Here is a 10,634-nt window from a genome sequence, read left to right as displayed (position 1 = left end):
TTGCTGGCAGCAGAGATGGAGTTTATGACTGGCTGAGATGTCAGAGCAATACAGAGGGGGAAGGTCTTTCCGGCAGGCATGGTGTCAGCCTACGGGGAAGGGTGGGCCTGGGCTCGAACTGCGGTCTAAGGGCAATAAGTACTGTATGAACCGAGTGCACAGCAAGGCCTGGGGTGTGAGTTGGTCAAGGCTACTACAAGCTACTGACTAAGCCCACGTACATATTTCTCGACATGAGCACTTCCCCTCACCCTCAGAATGCCATTACATCGTCCTCCAGAATGTGTTCAACGGCATGGCTGAGAAACGGCTCCCCGCCCCAGAACACCAGACCTGGGAGGTTATTTCTCAACAGTTAAGTCTGTGGCTTCTTCTCCCTATGTGAGTCAAGCTGTTCCTCAATCGCAATGTGCAGGACCTCAGCCTCCACTGGGTTGTACCTCGCACCAGAGCCAGAAAATCTCTAGGAGAGAAGGCTGTGGGCACAAGGGGTGTCAGCAACACACCCCATGTGGTGACAATCATCTGTCACAGCCTGCCGCCAGAGCAGTCCAAGGTCAAAGTGTGGCAGCTGTGTGGAGGTCCCATAGCAGAAGCAGGGCCGTCAGGCACACTTGAAGACCAGCGGCCACTTCCCTCAGTGTCAACTGAGGCCTTCACTCTGTCTCCCCAGGTGGCTCCAGTCAATCTATGGAGAATGTCACCTTCTGCCTCTCTCCTGGGAAACTTTCAGCTTTCAGAACCTTCTCTGGGCATGAGAAATGACCCTGGGATGCCAGTAAAAAGGATCCATCGGGAACAGAAGTTGGTGTAATGCCTATGTCACTCGACTCCCATGTAGTCAACTGCAGTTCAGGTCCCAGACCCGGTGGCTTAAACTCATGTTGGGCACATGTGTGTGTGTGCGTGCCCAAGATCCCGAAAGGAGAATGGAGGAGAAGGGATTGTGGTGTGGCCATCCCCTGGGGGGTGATTTTTCGCTTTCTGTCACTCTATGTCTTTCTGGCAAGTGCATACGCCCTGTAGCAAAAAAAAAAAAAAAAAAAAAGAAAGAAAGAAAGAAAAAGAAAAAGAAAAAAAAAGAAAGAAAGAAGAATCCTTCATGTTCACCCTCCCTGCCCCATCACCTCTCCGTTCTGTTTCTTCCACAGGCAGAGTTGCCTGGATTGATAATGAAAACAGGAGGACCATGTGTGAGTACCCAGGATCCAACGGGCTGGAGGCTGGAAGAGGATCATGGCATGGCCTGTGGAGTGCGTGCATCCCTCTGTCTTTTACTCTACATGTGTATTCATGTACTCTACCGTGAATAAAGAAAATGAAATAAAATTAGAAATGGATATTGATTAAATGGGCTTGCAGCATCTGTCAAAACTCTAGTAAAAAATCTTTATTATTTTGGGACCAGCAGATAGCATAATGATTATATCACTGGACTCCCACATAGTTGACCACAGTTTGAATCCTGGACCTGGTGGCTTGGAATTCATGCTGGGCGCGTGTGTGTGCGTGCCCAAGATCCCGAGAGGAGACGAGGAGAAGGGATTGCACTGTGGCCATCCCCCCTTGGAGTGATTTCTCCCTTTCTTGTCTCTCTATCTCTCTTTGGTGAGTGCACATGTCCTATAGCAAAAATCTCTCTCAAAAAAATATTTATTATTATATCTGTTAACATAATACATTAATAATTATCTAATGGTATTTACTGAATGAAAACCTATTTGTTCACAGTATTTAAAAAATATATTGCTGGATTTGACTTCCTGATCATTTATGCATTGATAGAGATATTGGTGAATGGATACAAAATTACAGATAAGCAGACCAACTTCTAGTGTTACAAAGTGCAGTAGGGTAACTACAGACAACAATTTATGGGGTCAGCAGATGGCATACTGGTTATGTTGCTGGACTCCCTTACAGTCGACCGTGGTTCAAGTCCAGGATCCAGTGACTTCAAACACACTGGGCGTGTGTGCATGTGTGCCCAAAATCCTGAGAGGGAACTGGAAGAGAAGGGATTGTAGCATGGCCAAATTACCCCCAGGGGGTAATTTCTTGCTTTTTTTCTCTCTCTGTCTCTCCAGCGAGTGCATGTGCCCTAGAGCAAAAGTTTTAAAAAGGAAATTTCCTATATGTCTCAGAGTAATTATAAATAACACAAAATTTTAAAAGGTTGAGATGATGGATATGCTAACTACTCTGATTCCATTATTGCTGAGCAATCACATTCTAACCCCATAAATATGTATGACTATGATTATGATCAGCCCAAAGAGGTCTGCAGAGCTAGACTAAATGCAAGGGACTTGGGGTCATCTCTGTACAAAACAGTGAGCTGTCCTCCCTCTGTCTCAGCAGCCCGGGAAATAATAGTGACAGAGCTTCTGCTTCCCAGGCAAGACTGAAGAACACCTTTCTGAGAGGCCTTCCATGGCCACTGGATTAACTGAGATAAAAAATACAGGGAGAAGGACAAGCAGATGGCATAATGTTATGTTGCTGGATTCCCACGTAGTTCGAGCCCCAGATCTGGCAGCTTAAATGCACGTTGGGCATGTGTGCATGCATGTCCAAGATCCCGAGAGGAGAATGGAGAAGAAGATATTGTGGCATGGCCATACCGCCTCTCAAAAAAAAATTAACAATAATAAAATGAATATTTTGACACATAATAATTGTTCATATTTCTGGTATTTAGTGTTTTGATACACATATATGATATATAATCATCAAATTAGGGTAATTAGCATACTCATCACCTCAGGCATAATTTTTTTTTAGGGAGAATTTTCCTATACAGTGCATGTGCTTACTGGAGAGACAGAGACAGAGAGACAGAAAGTGAGAAATCACTCCCCAGGGGGGTGGCCACTCCACAATCCCTTCTCCTCCCTTCTCCTCTTGGGATTTTGGGCACGCACACACACACACACACACACACACACACGCCTGGCGTGAGTTTAAAGTCACCAGGTCTGGGACTCAAACCACAGTCAACTATATGAGAATCCAACAATGTAACCATTACACCATCCACTGGTCCCATTTTTGTCTTTTTAAAATTTTTCTTTAAATTAAAAAAATTAAATTAAATTATTTTTAGATTTTTGCCATAGGGCATGTGTGCTCACTGGAGACAGAGAGAGAGAGAGAAAGTAAGAAATCACTCTCCAGGAGGGGAGGCCACACCATAGTCCTTTCTCCTCTCTCGGCCTCTCAGGATTTGGGGCACACACGCACACCCACCCAGCATGTTTTTCAAGCTTCTGGATCTGGGACTCATACCACGCATGTGGGATCCAGCGTCTTAACCTCCACTCCACTCACTGGCCCCAGTTTATCATCTCTTTGCATGAGAACATTCCGAATCTTTTCTTGTAGCTATTTGAAGTATCCAGTGTGTGGTTGCTACCTGTAATCACGGGCCTGTGTGGTGCAACATGGCACTTGCTCTTCCTGTCTCACTGTCGCTGCGCCCGTCCAGCCTCTTACCCCCTGCCCACTCCCAGCCCAGCTCTGTCACTACTAGTCTCCTCTCTTCTTCCTGTGAGTAGGGAGCGGGCAGAAAACTGAATCCCTGCAAGGCTGACCGGAGGCTGTAGAAAGGGGCTGAAGCCAGAGATGTGGCTCTGAAACACAGCCGTCTAAAGATGAAACAAGGCTAGTCCACAGGGTAGAGAGAAAAACTGGTCTTTGGAGTGCTTTAAAGGACTGGAAATCGAGCTCCAGCCCCATCTACACCCAAAGGAAACCCAAGGGAAAAAGACAGGTGTGGCAAGGACTCCCTGCGACATCATAGCACTTTTGAAGTCCCTGGTCCCTGTAGTTTATGTTAACCTTCTGCTGTCTTTAACAAACTGGCTACAAGTTATTAGCCGTCATGCCCTTAAGTGAAGGTATGCTTGCTTCAGGACAGAGGGACATTGAGGGAAGGAGAGTCAGTCCAGGGAGAGGCCAGTGTGGTGGCTGCCATCACAGGGGCAGGCAGGCGCAAAGCTCCCATTCACACCGCGAGCCTTTACTGGGCAACCAGCAGGCCTGTGCTGTTGCCGAGGGGAGGCAGACACGACAGGACTCTTCCCCAGAGGTCCCGGAATCCAGCGGCTCACATGCGGAGAGCTGAATGAGAGGGTCAGACAGAAGGACAAGGTGGGAAACACAAAAGGCCAAGGAAGGCCCCAGAGCACAAGCCGAGTTCAAAGCTTGCAGGTGTCACAGAGCAGGAGGGTCTGGCACTGGCTTGGAGTGACCCCTCCGCTCTGGCCCGTCCTCAGGCCACATCCTGACCCATGGGCTTCTTGCAGACCCAGTGCAAGGACGAGCCGCACTCTATGTCGTTCCACTTCTCCTGGGTGTGGACACAGTCTTCGGTCTGCCCATTCGAGTGTCTCCAGTTGTCCGGCTGATTCTTCTCCCAAAACCTGGAAATGGCAGGGCTTTATTGTGCTAGATGGAGGATGTGTCCCTTCCCCGTGTGACATAAGGAGCCGAAGTGATGTGGATCCTGGCTCCTCCAGTGGCCCTGGCATGGGGACAGAGTTGGGGACAGGGGTAACTTGAGAGTGGCTCTGCTGAGGTTGCCCTTAGTTACTGGGAGTCCAGGGACAGGGAGGGGCATCTATGATGCTGTAAGCTGCCACCGCAGAATCCATACTCAGACACCTTCTGAAGGGGGTGGGGACCCTTTGGGACCAGGCAGGAGTAGAGCAAATAGGATAGGAAAAAACATCATTAAAGACACAAAAACCAGGAAGACCCACTCACAGACTGCCTGCCACCCCCAGACCTGTCCTCTCCTCTGTGGCAGGGTCCAGGGGCCAGCAGGTGGCACGGTGGTTAGGGCAGCTGGATCCCACATGGCTAACTGCACAGTTCAAATCCCAGATCTAGCAGCTTACAAAACATGTCAGGCACGTGTGTGAGCCAAAAATCTTGAGAGAACTATGAAGGAGAAGGGATTGCAACATGGCCACCCGCCTTGAGGGTGATTTCTCACTTTTTCTCTCTTTCTCTTTCTCTCTCTGGCATGCACACATGCCCTATAGCAATTTTTTTTTTTTAAATAAAGGGGTCTAGGAGAAAACCACAGCTGTGTATGTGTGTCCATCCTCCTACATACACCACGTATACACCACATACATCGTACCTTCCACACATACACATCACATACACCACACATGCAGATCACATGCTACATACATTGAACACACCACATACATTTCAATACCTCACACACATCATACACATATTACAAATACCACATGCAAATCATATATACTTCACACACCATGTACACATCACACATGCCACATATATCACACACACCACGAACATTACACATGCATCATATATACAATGTACACACACCACGTGCATCATATAGATCACATACATATCACACCCCTTATACATACTACTAACACCACACGCACACTTCACACACATACCTCACACATATCACATACACATAATAAGCATTGCACATAAATCATACACACCTCACACATCTCACACACACATACACGTACATCACACACACAACACCAGCTCTGACAGGAAAACACACAAGGTTCTAGCCAGGCATCGTGGGACAGCCCCAGATAGTGGCTGGACTCACTGTCTGCTCTGGGCCTGGTTATACGGAGTCCCGTCTGTCCAACGCCAGGAGCCCTCCGTGCCCCTGTCCGTGAGACCGATCCAGTGGTAAAGGTCACTTGTGAACTTGATCAGAAACGCCTGGGGAGAAAAGGCAGCGTTGTGGTGGGACCCTGCGTGTGAGCAGCTGTCTCCAGGCCCTATGGGAGAGGAGCCCATGCACTCCCCTTCCTCCCCAGTCCAGGGACATGAAATCCACATCTCTGCAGAAGCTGGAACTCCTCCCTGGATCTTCCATGGTGTGTCCAGGATCTTGGGCAGGATCTAAGGCCAACCCCCATGGGGGGGGTGGTGGTAATTTCTACCCCTAGCTGGGTCCCCTCAGCGAAGTCCAACACCCCCATGTTGGTTGTCCTTAAAGAGTCCCAGCCCTTATTGAGGGGGGTGGCTTTACTGGACACAGCTTATTAAGAAGATGTGTTTTACGAGGCAGCATGTCCTTTGACAGACCTGTAACAAGTCTCGGAGAGCCACAGACATGGGCAGTTCTGTCAGTTCAGCGGGACCAAACGCACTGTGGTCCTTCGTTCACAGCCCTGGCAAGTTCTGCCAAGGACATGATGGCAGATGAGCCATATGTGTTGCCTTTAGTGATCCTCAAACCCATCGCTGTGTCTGATCTTCCCAAGATGCCTGGGTCTCCTGTTCATGGGCCCTCCATGGCCCCCAGGTTACCTGACATTACGGCAAGATTGATGACTGGAAAGGAAGCCTGAGAGGAAAACAAGGGCCTGGGGAGGAAAGCATATTCTCAACACGTAAGGGCAGTCACATGGTGACATCTCCCTTTGCCCTTCCTCACTGCTGACAGCTGTGGACCTCTGGGCAGCTCCCTTATACAGTGAGGACATGGGACATCGGGTTTTTCTGTCAGTGCTTCTACCACAAGTGCAAGGCGCTCATCAGAACTCAGGCAGTATTTGCTCTCTGCCCAATAACGGAGACACGAAGTTCTCTGCCATCCTGGGAGGCCAGAGCACCGAAGTCCCTCCTCACATCAACTCCATCAGCACCACCCCATGCCCACAGTTCTGACCTGCTCCTCCTTGGAGGTCACCGATGCCAGATGAGCTCCCAAAGACACACAAAATCTCTCTGCCTCGTTCCAAGTCTTCTTGACATGAGAAAAGTAATACAGGTTTCCCTGGTTGACTTTCCAGCCTTGCAGGATCAGCTGGAGGAGGTGATCTGGAACAGAGGTTAGGAAGGAGAGAGAACCAGAAGCTGGCAGTGGATGACCTAGAGCTGACCTTTCTGACCTCCCAGGGAACCTCTGACCACGGAAGTTCATGAGCCCATGCGATTCTGATGCCCAGCATTGCAGGGGTGAGGTCCAGGAGGCTGCACCACCATCCCACCCATTGATTGAGCCCTCAGGGCTGCCTGGGAGACTCAGGCAGCTGCACTACCAGCCAGCACTCGAGGTGCCTGCTTTCTGTCTTCTCCGCTATTTCTTCCAGCTCTTCCAGCTCATCACTGACAATCCTCTTCACCTCAATTCCTAGCATCTTTCTGGGAAATTTTACTGCCATGTCACAGTCTCACCCATTTCCTTGACCTCACCGCTGTCCTTTCCAGCTACCCATGCCCATGGTCATTCCCGGGACCTCATCATCAACTGTCTGCCTGCCCTCACAATTTCCACTCTAATAACCCATCCTATGAGCAGAAATGCCATGCTTCTAGAACACCTTGGACATACTGAGTAGGGAAAATGGCAAAAACACCTGATCTCTTACCTTCTTGCTCAAAAAACGACAGAAGGTCATTAGATGGGTTGTGTGATCTGCTGAATGAGTTCTTCAAATTCCAAGGTATGCTGTCCCCTGGCATCATTTAGCCATATCCCCCTTATCAATACTGAAACTGCCCTGTTCCAAGAATTACCCTTATCTTTCTAATCCTGTAAGACACAACTTTCTCTTAAAATAATTTTCCCTCCTCTTTTGCTCTGCTAAATGTAGAGGGTGAGAGAGGCTTAGCAGGAGCACTCCTGGTATCGTCTCTCCCTCCCCTCCTTGACTCAGATCTCTGTGACTCGAGCAGTACTTCTGTGCTTCTGCTGGACAGAAGGGTCACACATAAGGCCCTATTCTTTCATGTCTTTCCATTTTCTCTGGCACAACACCCTGCTCTTTGACATGATCTATTAGGTTGTCAGGAAAATAATGATGTATTTTTCTATACAAAAATGTGTCATGAGGGACCAGCAGGTGGGTTGGTGGTTAAAGGCACTAAAATTATGATAATCAAAACAGCATGGGGGCCATCGAGTAAAGTAGTGGTTAAGGGCACTGGACTCCCACTTGACACTGGACTCCCACATGGCCAACCACAGTTCAAGTCCTGGACCTGAGAGCTTGCTTTCTCTCTCTCACTCTCTCACTCTATCTCTCTCAGGTGAAATTAAAATAAATAAATAAATAAATGGATAAATAAAGTTAAATAAAATAATTCTTTATTTAAAAAAAAAAAAAAGAAAATGTGTCATGGCTTTCCCGATGACCCAATATACTACAGGTGCTTAAACTGGTGCCACACAGAATCACTTATTCATCCATTTGTTGTTTTGTTCAACATTAATTGTTCAACATTCCTTAACACCTATGAGCCAGAGACTATTATACTAAGATCAATAAGACATGATTCACGTCTTCAAGGAACTCAGAGTCCAGAAAATGAGACTAGTGGAAGAAAGAACAGATTAAAAACCACGCCCGTGGTTCAGCCCCCTGGTGCAGCAGTAACATGCTGTTCAAGTGATGCCGAACCCATAGAAAAAGCGTGGGTTCAGATCCCTGGTCGACCTGTGCTCACCAGGCTTCACATGTACCAATGATTCTGCCTGGCTGGCTGGGAAGGATGGGGAGGGAATCACAGCATGAGACACTGTTAAGAGTGCTTGTCTCACTTCCTTACTCTCACATGAAAGAAAGAAACTTTTTTTTTTAAGTGAACAAAACAGAGGCACAAAAGAGTTTATGGTCTGTTTTGCCTGGGCAGGAGGTAGGGCTCAGGAAGGACATACTAGACAAGATGTCACTTGAGCTGAGTTTTAAAAAGTTGAGGAAGGGTTTACCAGTTGGCCAGTGTTGAGGAGGACAGTCCAGGCAGGGGAAAGAGCAGGTGCAAACACATTAGGGCACGGCATGGCATGGCACAGCCCAGTCCACTCAAGCTATTGCTATAGTTCGTGTTTAAAGATTGGAGGTAGACAGATTGGTCCACCAGCACCTAATCAGACATCCTTTGTAGAATTTGATGTTTTTCCTAGGAACAATGGGAAACACTGAAAGGTTGTAAGAAGGATGATAATATGCTCAAATTCCTACTGTAAAAATGTCAACCTGGGGGACAAGCAGATGGTGTAATAGTTATGTCACTGGACTCCCACATAGTCAGCCATAGTTCAAGTCCCGGACCTGGTGACTTTAAACTCATAGTGGGCGGATGCATGTGCATGCCTGAGATCCCAAAAGGAGAATGAAGGAGAAGGAATTGTAGCATGGCCATCCCCCTTTGGGGGGATGATTTCTCACTTTCTGTCTCTTTCTCTCTGGCAAATGAATGCACCCTGTAACAAAAATCTCTCCATAAAACAAACAAACAAAAAAGATGTCTACCTGCAAGAGACTAAACAGGAAGGAGGTACTCCTAATGGAGAAAAAAAAAAAAAACACACAACTATAGCGCCTTGCCCGAGGTCTTGGTAAGAGATGGTGAATGTTTAAACCAGGAGGTTTCAAAGTGTGATCATGGTAGAAAGGCAAATTCTCAGGTTCACCCCAGCCTTCACTGAATCTGGAATTATGTTTTAACTATCTTCATTTAAATAAGCCCTCCTGGAGATTCTGATGCCTTCCAAAGTCTGAGAACCAGTGGTCTAAACCGAAGATTCATGAACCATGGCCCACCAGCAGCCTGCTTCCATAGCTAAAGCTTATGTGGAACACAGCCACGCTTGTATTTTACATATTGTCTTCGGCAGCTTCAGTGCTGTACCAGCAGAGCTGCTGCAATACAGTGGATGCAGCCCCCAAATGGAAAATATCTACATTTTGGCCCTTTAAGAAAAGTTGAACTAATGCTTTTCAGCCTGGTTTGAGCCACCAAGGGAGCTGATGCCCAGGCTGAATCAGAGTTCTGGAGGTCAGTCCTGAGCATCGATATTTGTAAAGCTCTTTGGGTGGTTCTAGGTTGCCCCCAAAGTTTGGTCTCTACTAAAAAAGTAGCAAGACATAAGAAGGACCAGGAAAGAACCCAGCACTAACACAACTGGACCCACATGAGGAAGGTCCTGGGACCTCCCAGAGCATGCCGGGTACACACGCATGTCTGTGCTCCAGGTCAGCTGAGACTGGGGATGGATCGTGATATGAAGACCCCAATGGAGGTAACTGTCTCTGCCACTCTCTCTCATGGAAGAAATAAATAAAATAAAAAATAAAAAGGTAAGATACATAGCAATGATTGCTATGTGTGGACCATTAAAAAAAAAAAAAGGCAGATTAGGAGGGAGAAAGGAAGAGAGCCTGGATTTAGAAGCATGGAGAAGGGAAGGCTTCCGGCTCTGACAGCAGACCAGGGCAGAGCAAAGCCTCAGAGTGGCCCTCAGAGTGGCACTCAGAGCTCTCACCACACCCCTCATTTGTCAACCCAACCTCTCCAACAGCTGCACCAAACCATGACTTCTCTGTCCCAGATCCCTGCATCTTTTCTCACCCTTGACAAGTAATTTGCTACTCCACCCAGAAAGAGATACCACTAAATATCAACTCTCTCCATTTCCTGTTTCCACATCTGCAGCAAGGTGAACCTCTGCTTCAATTCCGCGTCGCCTCTTCTCCCAGCCTCAGCGGTCCAAGTACAGTCCCCAGCCTCCTTCGCTTTGTTAAGAAAATCACTCCGCTGTGCATCTCACTCCTCTCTCTCTCATATCTTCCACCTTCTCCCTCTTCACTGGTTCCTTTCTCTTT

At 47.7% G+C, this 10,634-nt stretch overlaps 1 protein-coding gene across 1 annotated transcript in view; it reads right to left on the bottom strand.

Moving 5' to 3' along the window:
• Nucleotides 1–3,284: 3,284 nt before the first annotated feature.
• Nucleotides 3,285–10,634, bottom strand: part of CLEC4F (C-type lectin domain family 4 member F) — a 16,664-nt gene continuing 9,314 nt past the window's right edge. The window contains exons 5-7 of the mRNA XM_006151316.3: nucleotides 6,695–6,846; nucleotides 5,621–5,739; nucleotides 3,285–4,424 (exon numbers count right to left, since the gene is read on the bottom strand). Coding sequence (XP_006151378.1) covers nucleotides 4,274–4,424; nucleotides 5,621–5,739; nucleotides 6,695–6,846 — 422 coding nt within the window. The 3' untranslated portion in view covers nucleotides 3,285–4,273. The remainder of the gene's footprint in view (nucleotides 4,425–5,620; nucleotides 5,740–6,694; nucleotides 6,847–10,634) is intronic.

This window comes from Tupaia chinensis, unplaced genomic scaffold (genome assembly GCF_000334495.1).
Source record: "Tupaia chinensis unplaced genomic scaffold, TupChi_1.0 Scaffold000316_1, whole genome shotgun sequence".
In the NCBI taxonomy this organism is placed as follows: Eukaryota; Metazoa; Chordata; class Mammalia; order Scandentia; family Tupaiidae; genus Tupaia; species Tupaia belangeri.
This window is presented reverse-complemented; position numbering and strand designations above follow the sequence as displayed.